Below are 23,553 nucleotides of genomic sequence, written 5' to 3' on the forward strand. Positions count from 1 at the left end.
GTGTGGCACAGACTTAGTTACCTCATGGCATGTGGGAGCTTACTTCCTCAACCAGGGATCCAGTCATATCCACCATATTGGAAAGCAAATTCTTAACCACTGGTCCACCAGGGGAATCTGAAGCTTACACATTTTGTACTCAATGTGGTAAGATACATTAAAGAATGGATTTATTTGGAATTTGTTTTTGCCATTGTATGTTTTGTCAACAATCCCATGAAATTGTGGTCAGTACATTTAAAATCGATTACAATACTTTACAATACTGGGGTAATGAAATACTCAGGTTGAAGCCAAAAGTAGCCAAATTAAAAGTTACTATCATGAAACCACATGAAAACATGAATTAAATGCCAGTGCTGTAAAATGCAAATCAGCTAGTTCTCATTTCCATTGTAAAAATAGTTAAAAAAACACCTTTCCTATACTCAGCCCTACAAATGAAGACTCCCTAGCCTATAGTTCCACAATATTAACTGGGTTGTGTGTTGTAAACATTCTCTGAGAAAGATGAAAAAGAGAACATAAAGAACCAATTTCTATTTTCATTTTTAGACTCTAGTTTGTTGCTTTATTTGTTCATTTTTATCACTGAATGGAATAAAATTATCTGGTAAAGAGGAGCAAAAAGATCTAGAAGGATACACCCTCAACTTTATATAGGGAAATGAATTTGTGATTAATGTATCATTCTTTTATGGATTTTGTTTAAAAAGAGAATGTTTTCAGAATTTATGTTTATAATCATACTCCTTGGGAACAAAAGTTATGTGACTTTTCCAGGAAAACCTAGTTATATTTCCTAATTGATATACTATGTGTATGGCAAAAATCTAATAAAAATATAGGAAAAAGATTTTAATATGAATATTAGCTATCACTGGAGTGTGCAGTTTTCTACCTGGGGAAATTTTGTACATTTCTATGTTCTCTTGTGATGTCATCACCTCTAAACAACAATAGCAAGAGCCTCAACTTTTCAAAAAAGCCAAATCCAATTAAAATAATCTATGACTGAAGGAAATAGGCCCACATTCTGGCCCTTGTTCCTGTCTCCAAAGTCTTAGTACTTAGTATGTTTTCTAAATTGGTCTGCCTTCCTGGTTTTGTAAGCTGCCCACCAGGATGGGCCTTCATACAATCCTTATGAATTAGCATAACCTATGCTATGACCCTTACAAGATTCTGCCTCCCAGGAGATGAACAAAACCTGACTGCAAATTTTGAACTTATATTACTGAATTTGTATCTCTAGGATTCAAGATGCAGTAACCCTTAGATGTGAACATGGTGTTAATATTTACCTAGTTTTTCCAGTGATAAGCAATAGAAAAAAAAAAAAGTGAAAAATAGCCAAATTGAAAGTTACTTTCTTGAAAATGTCTATAAAAACCCAACATAAAATAGACCACAAATGCAAAAATATTATATTCTCACTTTGTTTAAAAATTTAATGCTATCCAAATTAGTTCAATGTTACATGTATATGATTGAATGTTAATAAAGTATGGATAGAAGTCATCTAATCAATAGTGAGAGTTGCTGAAATAGCTTTTTTTAATTTTGAAAGTATTTTAGATTTCAGAAATAGTAGAAAAAAATAGTACAAAGCGTTTCTGTGTACCTTTCACCTCACTTGCCCTAGTAGTAAAATCTTTCATAAGTATAATTATTGAAGTCAGGAAATTAACATTTCTATACACTAGTTCCCTGGTGGCTCAGCTGTTAAAGAATCCACCTTCAATGCAGGAAACCCCAATTCTATTCCTAGGTCAGGAAGATCCACTGGATAAGGGTTGGGTTTACCCACTTCAGTATTCTTGGGCTACCCTGGTGACTCAGATGGTATAGAATCTGCCTGCAAAGCGGGAGACCTGGGTTGGGAAGATCCTCTGGAGGAGGGCATGGCAACCCACTCCATTATTCTTGCCTGAAAAATCCCCTGGACAGAAGAGCCTGGCAGTCTACAGTCCATGGGGCTGCAAAGAGTCATACATGACTGAGTGACTAAGCACAGACTGGTACTAGTCCTCACCTTATTTAGCTTTTTCTAGTTGTCTCACTAATGTCCACTTTCTGGCCCAGGACCCAATCCAGATCCTATTCTACATTTAGTCTTTGTGTCTCCATAGTCTCCGTACATTGTGATGGTACCTCAATCAGTGTTTCTATTTCATGACCTTGACACTTTTGAAGAGTATCGGCCAGTTATTTTCTAGAATGTTCCTCCATTTGAATTTGCCAAATGTGGCTCTGTATCTGCAAAAGGGAAACACTCCCCCAGCTATACCTGATTACTATATAAGTGAATTCTTGACCTCAGAACAACCATTACAGTGATCTTCCAGGCTAAGTGACTTGGATTTATTTAGAATAAAATGAATTGGATTAATGAATTAGGGAGGTGGTAGGGGAGGTGGTAGAGAATCAAAGTAGTGAGATAGTGTTTCTTATAGCTTTTCAGTATTTGGGTCCCATTTCCATAGGGAATACTATCCTTGGATTCTATGAGTTTCCCAGTTGTAGCCTGAAAAATGGTTTATTTTTTAAAATTAATTTCTATTGGAGTGTAATTGCTTTGGGCTTCCCAGGTGGCTGTAGCAGTGAAGAACACACCTACCTGTGCAGGAGACATCATAGACGCAAGTTCAGTCCCTGGGGTGGGAAGATTCCCTGGAGGAGGGCATGGCAACCCTCTCCAGTATTCTCGCCTGGGGATCCCCATGGACAGAGGCGCCTGACGGGCTACAGTCCACGGGGTCACAAAGAGTCAGACATGACTGAGTGACTTAGCACACACGTGATTGCCTTACAATGTTGTGGTAGTTTCTCTCTGTGCAGCAATGTGAAGCAGTTATGCATATACACATATCCACGCTTTTTTGGATTCCCTTCCCGTTTAGGTCACCATCGAGCACTGAGAAGAGTTCCCTGTGCTCTATGGCATGTTCTCATTAGTTACCTTGTTATCCATAGTGGTGTATGTACGTCAGTCCCAATCTCCCAATTCATCCCACTTCTTTCTTGTCTTGTTAACTGAAAGTTGGTTCTCTACATTTGGGACTCTATTTCTGCTTTACAAATAAGTTCATCTCTACCATGAAAAATGTGTTTTTGAGCTAACATAAAGGAGTCTCAGTTTTCTGCAATGAAAATAGACTTAACAAATAAGTGATAAATAAACAAGAATTGGGAAAAGCAAGTAAATAAAAAGTATAACATGATAGCTGTGGCAAAAACCAGGCAGAACTAGATGCCTCTTTAGTTTTTTATTCTATTGTAGTTTTACAAAGCTTATATGACTGACGCGCAAGTTAACCTAGACATTTGCACAGACATTTGCAGAGTGGATTACTATAAGAATACCTAATCACTGAATTTTCTCCATGGTTCCATGGCCTGAAGAAAATCTCAATTACAACAGTTCCTAATGCAGCATTAACCTTGCTGATCTCAAGTGTTTATTTTTCTCTGTTGCATAGTATATGTTATTCTTTCATTAGTGTGACCTTAATCATCTGTAAATTTGTCAGATATTATTAGATACAGCATTCTAAATAACCCAGGACCCAAGAGCTCCAAGCTGCATGCTTGTTTGGTAGGGCAAATAGTACAAAATTGGAAATTCTTTTTGTCATTTGTTCCCTTAATTTTAACAAAAAGTAGTCTTTTTTAAAAAAAACTAATTCAATTCAAAATAACTTACTTTTCACAATGAAAGATTATTCTTAATTTTTCATCATATAAATGTATACTTCTCAGTTAATAATCTTGTTATTATTGTGTTGTTGTTATAACAATTATTACTTATTATTATTATGACTTGTCTTCTTATAAATGAAAAAAGCTTGTAGGTTTTTTGTTAGCATTTTAGCCTAGACCTTTCTCTGCTTTTCAGAAAGAATATCTTTGTGTGCACACATACATGCACATGCATATACGTATATGCATGCACATATACATTCATATATATGTACATACGCACACCCACACCATTTTAAACATTGGGTGTAGATTTTTATACTTCATTCTGTCATATTTACAAATGAACCAATGTATGTATTCTATTACTTGTTTCTTGTAACACCCATTCATCAATCCTTTGCAGGCATTATAAATGAAATGGGCGACAGCTCTTTGTAACAAGTTACAGGTACAGTGTATCATTTTGTTTCAAACTGTGAGTCAAGGACCACTTAAGAGTTCATCTTAAAATATAAATATTTATAGCATATAATTTTGTTTAGGAATTAATAATCTATTTTGGAAATATGACATAAGCAAATAAATTATGTTATTATCTTATGAAATGCAAACCAGATTTTCCCCCTAACTCCTGATGACTACTTTATGATGGAAAATGGGAAATAATACCAAGGAATTGTTCTCAGAACCTTTGGCATTGTAAATCCACAAAGATAAAGAATCAGTGAACTCTATACTTTGGGGATACATAGCTGAGAATTAGTAATTTACCCCCCACCAAAAAAGAGCCAAAAAAGGAGCCAAAAATAAGGAATATCTGAAAGAATGGTTTTATACTATAAGTTTTTTTTTAATCTGACTTTGAAATGTTTCATTTGATAGCACCTTTAAGAAGTAGGACTAGTATACATAAAACTAGCCATGTTGGACTTTTACTCTAAATATTAGTAAATGTGATTGTTTTACTTATTTTTATACACATGGGGTGATATTAAACCTATTGTATGTGTGAATCCATGTATTCAGCCATATTAATAATAAATATTCATAATACCGGGGCTTCCTGTGGCTCAAACGGTAAAGCATCTGCCTGTGATGCAGGAGACCAGGGTTCGATCCCTGGGTTTGGAAGTTCCTATGGAGAAGGGAATGGCAGTCCACTCCAGTACTCTTGCCTGGAGAATCCCATGGACAGAGAAGCCTGGCGGGCTATAGTCCATGACTATAGAGTCAGACACGACTGAACGACTAACGCAGGCACACACGCATTCATAATATCAATTGTCCTCTGTATATTCTTTCACTTTAGTTGCTTATAAAAGGCACTCAGTAGATATCTATCAAATGGGTTTTTCTTTTTAATAGCCAAATTCTCCAATAATTTGATAAAATTTGATAAAAGCTATCTGGATAGTTATTCTCATTAGTCTAAATTAAGTATCGTTTATGCTATGTTAAACAGAGTGCCTAAATTGCTATCTGAATTGGCTAAGGCCTCTGGAACCAAAGTACAGGGTTTTTTAATCCTGTATGGTTGTTAAGATAAAACCAGTCAGTGCATGGAAAGTCATCAGTACCTGGACACAGTAAATACTCGGTAATATTCTTATTACCATTTTGAAAGAAAAATTTCTTAAGGTGCTTCACAACTTGGTGTTATATGTTACTACTCCAAGTATATCATATTAATCCATTACTAATCCAAGAATTATTAAGCCAGGTTATAGCCTAGATTTTATATAGTTAAAAAGAATACTTGAAAAATATCTTTAGTATTTAAGGGAAGCTCCAATAATAGAAACCATAAAGGAAATCACTGAGAATTTACCAAATAAAATTTTTAAAAACTTGTGTTAAAGAAACTGTTCAACAAAATTAAACTCTTAAAAATGTGTATGCAATATGTGATAAAGGATTGTTATTCTTCATAAATTTAAAAAAACTCTTATGAATTGATTTATAAAAGCAAGAAATGTACAAAAGGAAAAAAAAGTCCAAGAATGAAGAAATAAAAATTAATACAACTATGAACTGCTATTTAAAAACAATTTGGTTGATTTTTAAATAATAATGTATAATATTTTATCTGCATATCCAGATTTCAAAAATTCTAAAAATTACCTTTTATAAACTTATTTTGCGGTCAAAGGTAATCTGATCTGGGCATGCTGGCAGCAAACTAGTGGTAACTGACTTGAAAGGGTCCTTTTCTGTGCCTCTTAGTGAGAATCACATGATTTAGACTGCCTGAATATTCATGGCTTTAAAAAATTTTAAGTGCTTTCTCAGACTCTGCTTGGGTTGTTATAGAATAGAAGGCATTTGCATCATGTTATCCTTCTAAAATCAGGGAAATTATGAATTTCAAAACCCCTCTGTCCAAAAATTTTTGAATGAGGAATTGTGGACCTGGTATTTAATTTGATGGTACAGAGAACCAAAGTCACTCACAAATTCCCAATGAAGTCATAAATTGGTTTCTTTTGTGAATGGGATAGTAAAAAGTGAATATACATAGATATAGAGATTTATCAAAAGCTCTATAAGTGTGCATGCCCTTTAACCTGAAGTTTCTCCTCTAGGAATTTATCATGGCTAAGTTATTAGGAAAATGAAGAAAGACTTAGTAACTTTAGTTAAGTCCAACACGGGTGACATATACTGAAAAGTCCCAAAAGTTCAATGACAGAAGACTGGTGGGATTACACCAGGCTCTAACCGCACCTCACACAACAACTGGGCCACTTTCAAAGTGATATTGTGCAGTAACACTCCTTCATGCTGAAGATGCCCTCAATATTTTGTTAGGTAGAAATACCAGGCTGTAAAAACAATATAACTCTATGATCTAATTTCTCTAAAAATTATTTGTCTTTGGATGGCAGAATTGCAGGTGATTCTAATTTTCTTTTTATAACTGTGCTTGTCTATGGTGAAAATGTGTTACTACTTATAATAATAAAACTTTTGAATGTCATTTAAACATATTATTAAGAGTTTGTCAATACATCTTACTTAGTTTCAAGTTTTATGTATATTATTAATATGTGTGAGGAAAACATAATATTCTTTGTGTTTATAGGAATTAATTATAATGACTTGATATATTTGAAAACAGTGTCATAACACATAGACTAGTTTTCAAATAGCATGTTTTTCCGTAAAGAAACCTTTATTGTATTGTTGATATTTTAAAGTGTATTATTAAAATTTGCTGTGGAGAATTGAAAATATAAACCATATTGTCAAGGAAAGCATGTTTAGAATTTTAAACTTTATACAAAAATATACCCAGAGAGTTTTATTGGCAGCATTCAAATTCTGACCCATGGAGAGAGAACAGTAAGCTAACCATCTCAAATAGTGGGATATCAATTGAGAATGTGTAATGTCTTTGTTTCAGTCATCAGAAACAATTTGCTATTCTCCAAAATATATTTTGAAATTATGATCTTTATCCTGAAATGCTCCTTTTAACAATACAAATAAATGAGAAAGCTGCGTGCTCTTTCAGGAAAGTGATTTGCCTTCTGCATTGCCTTGAGTGGTGATAACATGATGATGTGCCATTCTACTGCTTGGCATGGGATAAACAGCTAGACCCAGCAGTATATCTGCAGAGAAGAGTTCTGTGTTTTAAGTGCTAATTTCAAGTCAGTGCTTCTTATAGTTCCTACAGTGTGCATTTTAAATTTGGTGCTGACTCTGAATACTTTATTCCACTTTGCTAGATTATTTCTGCAATATATGTACAATTAAATTATATTACTTATTAAAAATAGTGTTATCTGTTACTTATTTACTGAAAGAAACAACTCTTTATTTTTCAGAGCTTCCATATGGCTGGGAAAAAATCGATGATCCCATTTATGGCACTTATTATGTTGAGTAAGTCTCTAAGTTTGATATTAACTTGTTATTAATGTGTTGTGAAATTGTGTTAATATTCCATTTATTGTGCATGTGTGGCTAACAGTCCTTTTATTCCCCTTTCATCTTACTTTGAAGTACCCACAAAGACTCTAGCAGCACTAGCTAGCTGTCTCTTGCCTCTCCAGCTGGCTAATTTGTCATACTTTCCCTTTGACTCATGATTCTAAAACACCCATTGGAAAAGTGTGTTTCACACTGTCCTCTAAATGAGTGATAATTAAAGATATCAAAGTAAATGCCCTTCATTTTGCAATCAGAATGTTGGGAGCTGACTAGTTGTACAATAGAGATGTTCTATTAGACCAGATTTCAAAGTCAGTTAAATGGAGCAACCATATTTTTTAGTTGAGGGATGAAATAAAATTTAGATTTGTCTTTTAAGGCCTCATTTTAAACCATGAGGGTTTTGCTGTAAATTGGACTTTCATCTATTGGAGGTTGCAGCATAATGAGTTACCACTCTATGCATCCTTTTATTCAGGATAAAGCCCCTATTAAGGATACAATTATATACACATCTTTCCCTAGGAAAATCAAGTAATATTCAATAACTTTCAAAAGTTAAGTACACAAGTTACTTTTCCAGAACCCCTTATCTGATAGACAATTATTAAATTTTTACCTATTGCATCATGTTGTTAATGTTATTTGGGTGAATAACAAAAACCTACATACCCAAGAAACACAGAGGCTGAAACACTAAAGATGTTCTCCCTCTCCATCAAGATCTAAATCTGTTTCCTCCAATCATATTCTGTTTAACAATAATAATCTAGATGGTAAATGGTTACAGGCTAATGATATTATTGCTAAATTGTTTTTATAGCAATAGTCAAACCATTACTGAGCTTTTACTAAGTGTCAAGCCCTTCCCCCCACTGGGGAGGTGCTGATGAGGACAACCTGTGTGCTTATGCCCTTGAGCATCTCCTTCAGGAACACTTGTCTTGATCCATCATCTGGAGTGAATTTTGGCACCACAGTCAGTCATTTCCAGTGAAGGTGAATTTACTTCATTTGCCAAATGCAGTTTTCTAACATAGTATCTAAGGTCATGTAGACACTCAATAGATGCAAAAATTAAGATAAATACTTGGAGGTATCACTAATTGCAAAAATAAAGGAAAATCACTTTTAGATAGTTCTAAGGCTTCTAGTCCCATTACATTGCTCATCAATTAAAATACATATATATTTTAATAATACTATAGCTGCAACTCCTGGTTAATTTTGTCAATGTTAAAAGATTTTCAATAAGTGTTCAGTTTAGTCTCAGTCATGTCCAACTCTTTACGACCCCATGGACGGCAGCATGCCAGTAAGTGTTATCTTGCCTTAATTGTTGAATCAGACTATCCCTTGCTTAAACCTATTACATCTGAAATTCAAGGTAGTCCAATGGAAGGAAAGAGAAGAGAAGTATCTGACACACCAGATCTCATCTGTAACACACTTCCTTACATAATTTATCAAACAAGAATGCTTTCCTTAGTTTGGATATTGGGAAACTCCATAAAAAGCCATATAGCAAATATTTTAGGGGGCCAAATGGCATCTGTCACAACTATTAAATTCTGCTGTTGTTGAAAACAACCATAGATGACACTTCAAATGAATGGGTGCCACTATGTTTCAATAAAACTTTATTAGCAAAAATAGATGGCTGGACAGACTTGGCCTGGGGGACGTGACTTTCTGAGCCTTTCCCTGTTTTAAATCTTCTGATTCTTCTTCCATGTCCTCAACTGCTTTCAAGCTGATTTCCAACGTGCGAAATGGTATTTAACTCAAACCCTCCTTCTCTGCTTAAATGTTTGTCAAAGAGGTGAGAGACGCACACATCAAAAAGCAATGCTTCCTACCTTCTTGATCATTGAGGTGTCTGTTCTTCAAGGAAAGATCTGAGGTTAATTATTGAACTGGACAGTAGCTATAACCCTAAAAGGAAATGGTTCTCAGTATCATTACGCTTCCTATGGTTTACTTTGTATTTGTTTTTGCTTAAACTACATTTCTTTCCATAGGCTTTCCTGGTAGCTCAGCTGGTAAAGAGTTCGCCTGCAATGCAGGAAACCCCAGTTCGATTCCTGGGTTGGGAAAATCCCCTGGAGAAGGGATAGGCTACCCACTCCAGTATTCTTGGGTTTCCCTGGTGGCTCAGACTGTAAAAAATCTGCTTGCAATGTGGGAGACCTGGGTTTGATCCTTGGGTTGGGACGATCCCCTGGAGGAGGGCATGGCAACCCACTCATTATTCTTGCCTAGAGAATCCCTGTGGACCAGAGGAGCCTAGCGGGCTACTGTCCATGGGGTCACAAAGTCACACACAACAGCCCCTAAGCACAGCACATTTCTTTCTACATTTCTCCACTTCAATTTTCATGGATAATCACCAAAGTCAGAAAATTACTCATAATTTAGTTAGTTATATCTTATGTAATTAGGTCAGACTAACATTTAATACTTTCAGATTTCAAGTGATGTGAGGTCTTCAGTACATTCATCATCATTGTTGTTTAGTCGCTAAGTCAGGTCCAGCTCTTTTGCGACCGTATGGACTATAGCCTTCCAGGCTCCTCTGTCCATGGGAGTCTTCAGGCAAGAATACTGGAGTGGGATTTCCTTCTCCAGGGGATCTTCCTGACCCAGGGATCGAACCCACATGTCCTGCATTGGCAGGCAAATTCTTTTACCACTGAGCTACCAGGGAAGCCTCTAGATACAATCATAGTGAGTCTAATAGTTTAACTTCCTTCAGGTTACATCCACTTCTACTATTTGTCATGGCTTTTTCCCCATTACATGATTCCATAGGTATACCAATACCAAAAATTAGGCGTGTGTGTGTGTGTATCAGACCAATCAAAAAACTGAGACAGATAATCCAGACCTCCAAATAATTTTAAATGGAACTGTATGCCAATATTTCTTAGAAATGTCTTTTGGAAAAAAATCATCAATATAATTGAAATACTTCAACTTGTAAACCTTGTGTGTTTACATTATCTAATGGGTTCTCTGGAGAGCTATCATTTTTGGTATTTAATTACATGCCCCATTAATCGATTAGAGGACTGGTTACAAAATATGGAAAACATTCCATCCTCCCACCAAGTGGTAAAAAAGCCTATGCAAGGACTGTAGAAGTCTAACTCAGCAGTCAGTTACTCTTCAGATAGACCAACAATTAGGAGGAGAAGTTATAGAGCAGATATCAGCAGTGAATGTCAGATTGAAAGAAACCTTGTGCCTCTGGCACAGTTGTACAAACACTCATTCCTGCCAGCCACAGATAAGCCAATAGGACTCCAGCAGTCAATAGCAGTAAAGTGTTTATACAACTTGACACTGGAAAACCTGGGCTGAATAAATTTTGACCACTATTGGTAACTTTAACTTACTGTGTTGTAATTTTTGTCCTGGGCAAATCCAGTTTTAAGATTACAGGTTTAATATATTTAAAACTCAGAAAAAAATATCATCATTATCATGTAAGTATGATCACATCATGGCATCTGGTCCCATCACATCATGGTAGATGGGGGAAAATGGAAACAGTGAAAGATTTTATTTTCTTGGCCTCCAAAATCACTATGGACAGTGACTGTAGCCAAACTAAAAGACACCTTGGAAGAAAAGCTATGACAAACCTAGACAGCACATTCAAAAGCAGAGACCTCATTTTGTCAACAAAGGTCTGTATAACCAAAGCTATGGTTTTTCCAGTAGCCATGTAGGGATGTGAGAATTGTACCATCAAGAAGGCTGAGTGCTGAAGAATTGATGCTTTTGAACTGTGGTGTTGGTGAAGACTCTTGAGAGTCCCTTGGACTGCAGGGAGATCCAACTAGTCAATCTAAAGGAAATATACCCTGAATGTTCATTGGAAGGACTGATACTGAAGCTGAAGCTCCAATACTTTGGCCACCTGATGCAAAGAACTGACTCATTGGAAAAGACCCTGAATCTGGGAAAGATTGAAGGCAGGAAGAGAAGGGGGTAACAGAGGATGAGGATGGTTGGGTGCATCATCGACTCAACAGACATGAGTTTGAACAAGCTCTGGGAGATAATGAAGGACAGGAAAAACTGGCTTACTGCAAGTCGCTAGGGTAGCGAAGAGTCAGACATGACTGAGCAATTGAACAATAGTATAACGAGGTAAATTGTCTTAAATTGACATATGGGGAAATTCTGGCTGAAGAAGTTCAGTAACTTACCCAGCATCACATTATTGATAGAAATGGGCCCAGGCACTGTGACTGTAGAGCCCAGAGTCCAAACTCTTGCTTGAAATGCATCCCATAAATATAGTGTTCATAATCCTCATATGATGGTCTGAACAAGCTTCTGCAACTCATCATGGAGAGGAATAGAGGGTCCCCAGAGAACATCTCCTCCCTGGCTCCCCTCAAGTGGTATCACAGGAGGGTGACAGACAGTGGTGGTCATGTTGCACACAGCCTCATCAGGCTGACTTCTGACTCATTCTGAGCCACCAACTCCATCACCCATGGCTTGAGAGTGGTCCCGGATACTCTGGTCCCCAAGAGCAAGACTGGAAAGTCCTGAACAAAGAGGATTCCATGCTGGGAGGGCCCCAGCGTAGAGATGTTGGCCCTCATTTGGAGCTACAGAAGCAGCCACACGGCTCTGTATTTGGGAGAACAGTGAGGCGCACTCAGCATCTTTTCTTATTTCATCTGCAGACAGGACAGACCGACCACATTTCTGCTGTTTAGCCACAGAAAGAGGTTAGCCCTATCTTTCTAGACACTAAATCCATGATAGTACAGGACTTCGCGATGTATTAAAAAGTCCTAAAGTTGCTAATTAGAAATGTAACTGTCACTGTTCATAAAGAAAGGGAGTTTTTCAATGAAAAAAGTACAAAATGTAGAGTTAAACAGCTGTGACTTTTGTACAAATGTTTTGGTTTTTTTTCTCTCTCTCCTCTTTTGTGAAATTATGTCTGCTGGGTGCATTTTGGTTTCAATGGCAGTTACACAATTTGCTTAACTAGCTCGCCCAGAAGACACAATTTCCTGGAAGAGTTTTCATGCAAAGCTGCCTTCTCTGGCACAGACAGGAGAAGCAAACCAAGCAACTACAGTTAAGATAATAGTGGAGACTGACAGATGTGATTTTCATGTAAAGGTTTTACAAGTTTTCACGTGATGTCACACATCTGCTACTATGAAATGTTACTTGTGTGCAGTTCCAGAATGTATGAAAGATACTGTATAATATCTCCAATATAACATTGAATGTGAAAGGAGAATTGCATTCATTTCATGGTTAATGATGAGTATTTGTCATGATGTAGCAAGTTGCAAAGTGGTTAGAGGGGATTTTAACTCAACAGCATTATCTTAACAATGTTTTTCTCCTTCATGCCTTTGAGTAGTTCTCTAAATATTCCAAGAAAACACTTTCTGACTTCAGAATTTTTGAAAAGTCAGCATATATGTAAAACACGTCCAATTAGAAATCAACACAAAAGTATATCCTTTTAAAATCTTGCCTCTTCCTAGAGAATTTTTTTCCTGTATTGAAAGCTAATTTTTTCAAACTCTTAATTTTTCCTTCAATCTTCAAAAATTAGCACACTGTTTTGATGCTTTTAAACAGCTATTTAAAAAAGAATCCTTTCACCAGCTTAACAAATTTGTGTAATAGAAGATATTAAACTGAAATGCACTGTTGATGAAGTTGCTCAGTTACGTTCTAAAGGGAGCTCAAGATCTTGTCAGTAGCATTTGGTTGTATCAGTTATCACTTAGTGGACAAGAACATGGGTGGCAGCATTTCACAGTATACCAGCCCTGCAAGTTCCTGGTTATGAGATCTTAAGTGGAAAGATTGTAGAGAAGGAAGAAGGGGAGGAGGATGGGGATCAGAAAGGAGAGAGGGAAAAAGAGAGGAAGAAATTGTATTATGTATCTACTACATGCCAGTCAGTATTCTAAGTACTGTACATATTACTAACTCATTTAATAAAAACAAAACAAACTGTAAAGTCTATGTTACTATCCCCATTTTATAGATAATGAAATATAAAGATAAAATGATAAAAATAACTGAGATATAGCTTAAGTACTAAATAATAAAGCTGGAATTTGGATCTAGGCAGTCTCATTACACAGTTGGTGAAAGTGAAAATGTTCGTTGCTCAGTCATATCTGACTTTTTGTGACCCCATGGACTGTACTGTCCATGGAATTCTCCAGGCAAGAATCCTGGAGTGGATTGCCATTTTCTTCTCCAGGGGACCTTCCTGACCCAGGGATCTGACCTAGGTCTCCCGCACTGCAGACAGATGCTTTACCGTCAGAGCCACTAGGGAAACCTTAGCACCTAACACAGGTATGTCGGAAGTGCTGAACAAATGTTAATTGTGTTTTATCTTATGTATCCCAGTGACATAGCTAAGACTCTCCTTTTGGAATTACCTGCTTTTTCACTTCTTTCTTGATACAGTAGCAGTGTTGGTCGCTCAGTCATGTCTGACTCTTTGTGACCCATGGACTGTAGCCCACCAGGCTCTGTCTGTCCATGGAATTCTCCAGGCGAGAATATTGAAGTGGGTAGCCATTCCCTTCTCTAGGGGGTCTTCCCAACCCAGGGATAGAGCCCAGGTCTTTTGCATTGCAAGCAGATTTTTTACTGTCTAAGCTACCAGGGAAGCCTTTCATGATACAGTGCACCCCCAAAAGTGAATAATTCTAAGGATGATTCTTAATTTGTAAGAAACATATAACTTAATCTCATGGTTAGAGTGTGCCACACTGAATAAAAAATACCATTCCTGCTATTTTTTCCATAAGTCCACTGAAAATGATGAAGCAAGGACTGTAGAGTGTGATATTTCCGTGTCTTCTAGAGGAACTGAGTTTTCAGGGTAATTTCCAAAGAAAGTATTTATGATAAAAAGATTTATTTAATAACACAATGATGTTTAAGACACTATTTTTACTTTCAACTACTTTCACATCCATTGTCCTGGAGAATGAGGGAACCAAATCTCTGAGGAGTTAAGTGAGTTCTCAATGAGCAGACTCCTAGTAAGGCTGCAGCTATCTGATGCATGGAGAGCTAAGAAAGACCTTTCAATAGATTAGCTATGTTTTATATTAACATTAACTTTATAAAATGTTTGTCACGTTTATTAAATAAGCATAAATCAATTAACTTCACAGTTCAATGAAGGGAATAAGAATATTGAAATAAACATAAGATATTCTATTTCTAACCAAGTCAGTTCTTTTTTACTAAGTTATTACATTTTTACCTCCTTCTGACTGATCCAGTTCAACTTCATAGTATGTGGCATCACTCCTTTCTGCCTGGAGAAAACAAGCATCAAACCTTATCATGAGGGATCTTCTGGATTCACATACATGTTCTTTACACTATGTTAGCATTTCGGATAGTTTGTCACTGATAATTCTTACTTACCACTCTGTACTACTTACTCATACTATGTAAATTTCAACTGGCTATTGATCTACTTTGTTAACACTGCACTTCAACCACAAATTGCTGGGAAAACTTATGCTTCCTTCTGCTCTTTTTGCCAAAGTCTGTCAAATATTTTTAAACTATGATTCTTTCAAATCAAAATGAAATCTCATGTCTAATCTCCCTTCTTACTATTATCATCCAGTCAAGAGCTGGGTATATGCCCCTCATCAACCCTTTTCATGAAGTTAGAGATAATTTTTCATACTGGAAGATATTTCCCCATTGCTGATTCATTTTAATATGACCAAAATTTATTTTGTATTCCAGTTGCCTTTCCTTCTCCTGAATGTCTTTTCACCTGAAGGAAAGAAAACTCAACTCTATAATTGGATATATTTTTGTTAGCAACTTTTTAAGCTGGTAAACTGCCTTATTTTAGCAAATCTTCTGGTTCGAAATTTAAAAAATTGTCTTAGGAACGTAGAAGTTTAAATAGATTTAATTGCAAGTGGACTTTTACAAATAACAGTGACTTAATCACTTTGATAGCAGTTATTTTTTTTGTTTTACATTTCCAACGAAATGTAAAAACAGTAATAAAAGTCAGTAATAAAAGACAAAATAATTATTATTCCAGCATCATCTATTCTTTTCTTTGAAAATGTTAGTGAAGAATGCAATGCAAACAATTTGTTTGTTTGTCTTGAAACATTTTTTTGTGAATTAAATTAGGCTCTCATTTAGACACTCCTGGAGAGGTTGACCACAACAGCTAGCACACAGCAGGTGACCTGAGTGGTAGAGGCAGCAGTATCCCTGAGCCCTTCTCATCCCAAGGAGAGATGACATGAGTGGTCAAAGCTGGAAACCCCACTGTATGCCCCTAAGGAAGGCCCATGCTCTCTCCTTCGACTCCATCTTTTCTATAGGACCATGAGAACTGGGGAATGGCCATGTGAAGGAGGGGAGGACAGTCTGCAGCTGGGCAGTGTTGCTCAAGGGGGTTTCAGGCAATGTTTTGAGAGGAGTGTGAGCAAGTGGATGTGGGGAGTGTTGTTTCTTCACTGAGAGGTCCTAGGGTGTTGTGACATGTGCTATCTCTCCTGATGGAGGAGGGATCACATATTTCTATTCTGTGTAGGTCATTGCTAGGCCAGACCCAGAGAAAACTGCCACCATCTTTCACTGGATAATTCTGTTTGGCTCTTGCCATGGTAATGTTATAATAACAAGTAAATTACTGTCATCATTCCATAATTTGTGAAATAGTTAGCTTATATAGTTTATTAATCTCTGTCTGGATTAAATAAATTAGGTTTCTTATGAATGAACTACATACTGTCTCATGCTACCAGTCTATAATCACCACATATTTTGAAGGCATATCTTAGACTAAGTTCTGAAGATAGCACATGAAGTGAAAAATTGGATAGGGTCAGAATTATCCTAAAAATCCCTCAGCATCATGTCATGTTGGAGACAAGCATACTGAAACAACATTGCTGTTTTTTCCTTTAGTGTTGGAAAAGAATTCTCTCTGAAATTAAATCGGTTGGCTGGCATTTAGGTCTTTTAGATCTTTAATGGATACAAAACTAGAATCATGTTCAGCTCAGAGAGAGGTTGTCAGACAGATGAAGAAATTTAGTGAAACAGAAGTAGCAGTCGATTGATGTCATTTGTGTACATTATTATGAATATAACAAAAGTCGGTCACCTGCCCCCACATGAAAACTATAATTTCATCTCTTTTACTATTCAGGTAACGTTTTTCAAAATTGTTTTTGTGTCACAGATCATAATGTTAGTAATAGTTTGTCCTTTTTTGCATTCATGGTTTTGAACTTACAGGCTACTAGAAAATTACACTTAACCTCTCTGGCTTCTATCTGTTAAATGAGTGGTTTGGATTAGGTGGTTGCTAAGAGTTCTATTTCAAGGAACATCTACTGCACCTTGTGTTAACAAGGATAAATTTGGCTATTCTCCCGTGTTAAGCCTCGTTGTTTTCTCATTATGCCTGCTGATCAAAGACTACTTAAAATTTAAAAGCATTTTCTTTCCATTTCTGCTTGTTATTTGGCTAGACAATAACATATATTACCATTCTTTTATTTTATTTTAATGATTTTAACAATCCCATCATGTGAATGTTAACGAAAGACTTCCAAAAAGAGTGGATTATTATAATAGAATCTTCTTACAAAGCTCTGACAATATATTATCATGAGTACATTGTATTTGATATCTACAATGTATTTTATAGCTACAGATATGAAACTGATTATCATTAAATAAAAAGTCAGTGATATAAAGAGAAGCTTATAAACAAAAAGTCAGGTGAGAACTATATTTTTCTCACTACTGTCAGGGCTGAAGACATTTGAAAGGAATATTGTTTTCCGTTTTTTAGAGTAGGAGGTGACATTGCTAAGGGGCTTCCCTGATAGCTCAGTTGGTAAAGAATCCACCTGCAATGCAGGAGACCCCGGTTTGATTCCTGGGTCAGGAAGATCCCCTGGAGAAGGGATAGGCTACCCACTCCAGTATTCTTGGGCTTCCCTGGTGGCTCAGTGGGTAAAGAATCTGCCTGCAATGTGGGAGATCTGGGTTCGATTCCCAGGTTGGGAAGATCTCCTGGAGAAGGGAAAGGCTACCCATTACTTTTGTGTTACTGTGTTTAACAGATGACTTTATTTAACTAGATGAAATTATGTTACCATAGACAGCTAACAATATAATAGAAATTACCAAATTTTATATATTCAATTTAGCTAAATAAGATGAAATTTAAAATTATCAGGAAAAAATTCTGCCCTGTGGCTGAGCTTATCTGGATTTGCTGTGATAAGCCAATAAAATTATTTTTTCATTAATCTAGTCCAGGTGAAATTCACCATTAGGTATTTGGTTTCTGAAAGCTGATTAAATAACATTTATTGAGTCTGTCACAATGTAAAGAGCTTAGTTCAAATTTCTATTTAGCGCAACACTCATATATAGAGGTTGACAAAGTCCCCTCTTTTTATTCTCACTTCACTTTCTCCAGTTTCAATTGGGCATCACAAACTTAGGATTTTCAGATAAAATGATGGGAATGATTGTTTTTCTTTTTTCTGTACTATTACTTAGTTAGTTGGGGGCATTGACTTAATACATAAATAATAAACAACTATCAGTCAAGCCAGGAAAATCATATTAATAGCTACCATCTACTAAGTACTCTTTATATATTTGGCATTTTACATAACTTATTTAGTCATTATAACAACAACACTTTATGTTAGATATTATTCACGTTTTACAGACAGAAAAACTTAAGCCAGACCATCAACCTCATAGGCGGTGGAAATAGAGTTGCAGCCCAGGACAGGAATTGAAAGACTTGATGCTGTTGGCATTTAAGTTACACTTGACTCCCATTCTCTGAGTACCACCAGATAATATAAAAATATATACAGTGCTTCATGTTTAAACACTTTCATATATTTCTCTTCAAAACAGTCCTGTGAGATGAGCAGGATAGTTAGATGAGGCCATTGCAATTCAGAGGTATTAGGGGAACTTTACAAAGGTAATGAGAGGTAGGCTTAACCTGCAAATGCGTTTTAAACTTCAAATGCTGATTTGATGTTAAAACAGAGAACGATCACTGAGACTCACTGTAAGTGGCTTTCCCTCTGGTGAAGTCCCAGAGATCCAGGTGAGATCGAGGAGACCAGAGTGCAGGTCGCTGCCGTCACCTCTTACCGTTCGTGACCCACCCACACTTAGCCGTCAGCTGCCACTGAGCCTCAGGGCTCAGTGGGGAGGGTTCTTACTCACACTCATTCCCTGTTTCCACATAAGGGATTTCTGTAAGTAATTGAGCAAGTACCACATTTTCACTTCTTATTGTATCACTGGACTTCAGCAGGACCTAATATGTCCTTTTCAAAGTTTGAGACAAGTCATACGTAGTTGTTCTTATTGACCATCCCCCATTCTCACTCACATAAAACTCTAATCTTATTCATACATGTTAGTGCAGAATCTTATTATCGTAATGGCCAGAGACAGTGGCCCATGTTCAATTTCCAGAGATGGTAAGGACAGAGTTCAAGAAAAGTAGAGTGAGGATTAGCCCTAAGTGAGGCTAACAGGCAACCCCCAGAGGAGACTCCTCTGGTTTGAAAATTAAGTCACCCAAAGCCAGTCTCCTGGCCCCTCACCCATCTTCTCATTCTCGTTTCTATTCTCACTTTTCATGACATGTGAAATACACACATGCACATGTGTTTTCTTATGTATACAGTCCCTATTTCTATGCACATAATCACTGGGTTCTTTAAAAAATAATTCAATAATCAAAGTAATGTACTGTATTTTCACATTTTTATCTTCCGAAAACCAGCTTGTAATTTAAAATTCTTTGAGATCCAGTTTCACAAACAACACTGATAATGAGAACTACCCTGAAGTAGTCACAGATTACTAAAAATAGTCCAAGCCTAAATATACAGAAGACATATCATTGAAAAGTAAATGTGTATTTGTGTCAGAAGCACCTAGATCAATATTGTTGGATTTGGCACTACACAGAGCCAAGTGAGTCATGAATCTACTTCTTTCTGTGAGAACTTCTAAAAATTGTTTACCCTCTCTGAGGAGGAGCTCAATTAAAAGCAAGAAACATGTTTACCTGAAGGTTTGGCATATAGTATTTACTCAGTGAATATTAGTTCTCATCTCTCTCTGCTCCCAACCACTCTCCCATTATGCCCTCTTTTATTTACAAGGCTGGCGTTCATTTGTCAGACAACTATTTCTTTCTACAAATTGTGGTATCTATTAAATAGAATTTAAATCTGAACAGCTATTAAGTAACTGTAAAGTATGCAAGATGGAATGTTCTTCTGAAATATCCAACATCATGCATTCTATCTTTATTTGGAGCTTTAGAATGGAAAGTACAAACTCAGTCAATGAGGGAGCCTACATTCACCAACCTTGTGTGTATATTGTAGAAAGGAAGAAACATGTTACATAAAAATACATCCCCTGATACAGATACATGAAACTGTCATCCCAGAATTCTGATCTTCCTGTAATGGCATAATTTTAGGCATAGTGTGTTAATTATATAAAACTCTCCAACACTAGTTTTCCCAAAAAGCAAGCTATTAAAACCAACAGTGAAGCAACTTACTGCCACCTGTATTTGCTCTTGGTTCTGGCTGAACCTTTATCATCTCTTCCCATTACTTCTTTTCCATGCCTTTCTTATCTTCCCAGGGTCCTTATCTTCTCAGAATGACAGGCTCCTGCCAGTCAGGCCACATGGCCACTTATTAATGCAAGGTATTGAAAGAGTCTGTGCAGATTCTAGGTATCTGGCAAAGGAGCCTTTTCTCCCTAAGATGCAACAAAAGTTTTTTTAATTTTGTTTCCTAATTCTTCCTGCATTACTGTCTAGCTTATAAAAGGAATAGCTGTATATTTAATTTTTCTCTGATATAAACAGTAATAAAGACTCAGTAGTCAAGAATAATATTTTTTTAATCTTTATCTCACTCTGAATATTAGACTTGGAAACCTAGAGAGGTTTGCTATTCTATAAAGTGGAAATTATCTTCCTGTCATGTTGACTTTCAAAATCTACACAGTCTTGTTCCCAGTCGTGTCTGTCTCCCCTCACTGGCGCTCTTTCACTGACCCCTCTTTCCTGGATAATCCTAGGCATTAGTGGTGTTGCCTTTGTGATTCCTCACTTCTCTGACTCTCCTTGATGTCAGACCTGAAGTATGCTTGTACCCATGGCTGTGTGTTGCTAGCATTATGTATGAGTGACATGTATGCACGAGTTTATAGTTCTTAATTATATTTTTGGAGTTCAGTAGACTTCGGTTGGGGCCTCCCTCATAGCTCGGTTGGTAAATCATCTGCCTGCAATGCAGGAGACCCGGGTTCAATTCGTGGGTCAGGAAGATCCCCTGGAGAAGGAAATGGCAACCCGATCCAGTATTCTTGCCTGGAGAATCCCATGGACAGAGGAGCCTGACAGGCTACAGTCCATGGGATTGCAAGAGTCGGACACAACTTAGCAACTATAAACCACCAACCACCAGACTTGGGTTGTATCGTGATTTCACATTTTAATAGCTCATGCATAAGTTGTTAATAGATAGCAATCCAGTATATTACAAGTCAGACTAGTCTCACCCTTCCCAGCACATTGTAATGGCTAGTTCCCTGGGTAATGGATTCTTCATAGTCACAGAGCATCTTGCTTGTCCTCATAACACCAGGTAAGTAGAATGACCAGTACATTGGAGGTACAGTAAATGATACTGAAAGGGTTGAGAATTTAAGGGAGTATCACAATTCTTCCCATGTTGTTAATATGGTGAAACTCATTCTCTACTCTGCCCATGTTCAGGAAACAGGCACATCTTTCAGAATGGAAAGTTTTAAAAGCTGTGATCATCCTTTAGACTAAAGCCATAGTGGAAGTACGGAGACTTTGAAACAAAATAGAACCTCGTCCCATGACTTGGAAGTATTCTTTTTTTTTTTTGCATTTATTTTTATTAGTTGGAGGCTAATTACTTTACAATATTGTAGTGGATTTTGCCATACATTGACATGAATCAGCCATGGATTTACATGTGTTCCCCATCCCTCTGGGTCTTCCCAGTGTACCAGCCCTGAGCACTTGTCTCATGCATCCAACCTGGGCTGGTGATCTGTTTCACCCTTGAGAGTATACTTGTTTCAATGCTGTTCTCTCAGAACATCCCACCCCCGCCTTCTCCCACAGAGTCCCAATGTCTATTCTGTACATCTGTGTCTCTTTTTCTGTTTTGCATATTGGGTTATTATTACCATCTTTTTTAATTCCACATTTATGTGTTAGTATACTGTATTGGTCTTTATCTTTCTGGCTTACTTCACTCTGTATAATGGGCTCCAGTTTCATCCATCTCATTAGAACTGATTCAAATGAATTCTTTTTAATGGCTGAGTAATATTCCATTATGTATATGTACCATAGCTTCCTTATCCATTAGTCTGCTAATGGGCATCGAGGTTGCTTCCATGTCCTGGCAATTATAAACAGTGCTGTGATGAACATTGGGGTGCACGTGTCTCTTTCAGATCTAGTTTCCTCGGTGTGTATGCTCAGTAGTGGTATTGCTGGGTCATACGGCAGTTCTATTTCCAGTTTTTTAAGGAATCTCCACACTGTTCTCCATAGTGGCTGTACTAGTTTGCATTCCCACCAACAGTGTAAGAGGGTTCCCTTTTCTCCACACCCTCTCCAGTATTTATTGCTTGTAGACTTTTGGATAGCAGCCATCCTGACTGGTGTGTAATGGTACCTCGTGTGGTTTTGATTTGCATTTCTCTGATAATGAGTGATGTTGAACATCTTTTCATGTGTTTGTTCACCATCTGTATGTCTTCTTTGGAGGAATGTCTGTTTAGTTCTTTGGCCCATTTTTTGATTGGGTCATTTATTTTTCTGGAATTGAGCTGCAGGAGTTGCTTGTATATTTTTGAGATTAATCCTTTGTCTTTTGCTTCATTTGCTATTATTTTCTCCCAGTCTGAGAGCTGTCTTTTCACCTTGCTTATAGTTTCCTTTGTTGTGCAAAAGCTTTTAAGTTTCATTAGGTCCTATTTGTTTATTTTTGCTTTTATTTCCAATATTCTGGGAGGTGGGTCATAGAGGATCCTGCTGTGATTTATGTCGGAGAGTGTTTTGCCTATGTTCTCCTCTAGGAGTTTTATAGTTTCTGGTCTTACATTTAGATCTTTAATCCGTTTTGAGTTTATTTTTGTGTATGGTGTTAGAAGGTGTTCTAGTTTCATTCTTTTACAAGTGGTTGACCAGTTTTCCCAGCACCACTTGTTGAAGAGGTTGTCTTTTTTCCATTGTGTATCCTTGCTTCCTTTGTCAAAGATAAGGTGTCCATAGGTTCGTGGATTTATCTCTGGGCTCTCAATTCTGTTCCATTTATCTATATTTCTATCTTTGTGCCAGTACCATACTGTCTTGATGACTGTGGCTTTGTAGTAGAGCCTGAAGTCAGCCAGGTTGATTCCTCCAGTTCCATTCTTCTTTCTCAAGATTGCTTTGGCTATTCGAGGTTTTTTGTATTTCCATACAAATTGTGAAATTATTTGTTCTAGTTCTGTGAAAAATACCATTGGTAGCTTGATAGGGATTGCATTGAATCTATAGATTGCTTTGGGTAGTATAGCCACTTTCACAAATTGAGTCTTCCAATCCATGAACACAGTATATTTCTCCATCTATTTGTGTCCTCTTTGATTTCTTTCATCAGTGTTTTATAGTTTTATATATTAGGTCTTTCATTCCTTTAGGTAGATATACTCCTAAGTATTTTATTCTTTTTGTTGAAATGGTGAATGGTATTGTTTCCTTAATTTCTCTTTCTGTTTTCT

General features: G+C 36.8%; 1 protein-coding gene across 5 annotated transcripts in view; it reads left to right on the forward strand.

Moving 5' to 3' along the window:
• The window catches only part of MAGI2 (membrane associated guanylate kinase, WW and PDZ domain containing 2), a 1,418,773-nt gene that overhangs the window by 1,064,541 nt on the left and 330,679 nt on the right, over window positions 1–23,553 (forward strand). For all 5 annotated transcript variants that reach the window (XM_065939768.1, XM_065939769.1, XM_065939770.1 and 2 more), the window contains exon 7: window positions 7,536–7,593. In XM_065939768.1, the coding sequence (XP_065795840.1) occupies window positions 7,536–7,593 (58 nt within the window). The remainder of the gene's footprint in view (window positions 1–7,535; window positions 7,594–23,553) is intronic.

Source organism: Muntiacus reevesi, chromosome 6, assembly GCF_963930625.1.
Source record: "Muntiacus reevesi chromosome 6, mMunRee1.1, whole genome shotgun sequence".
Taxonomy (NCBI): Eukaryota; Metazoa; Chordata; class Mammalia; order Artiodactyla; family Cervidae; genus Muntiacus; species Muntiacus reevesi.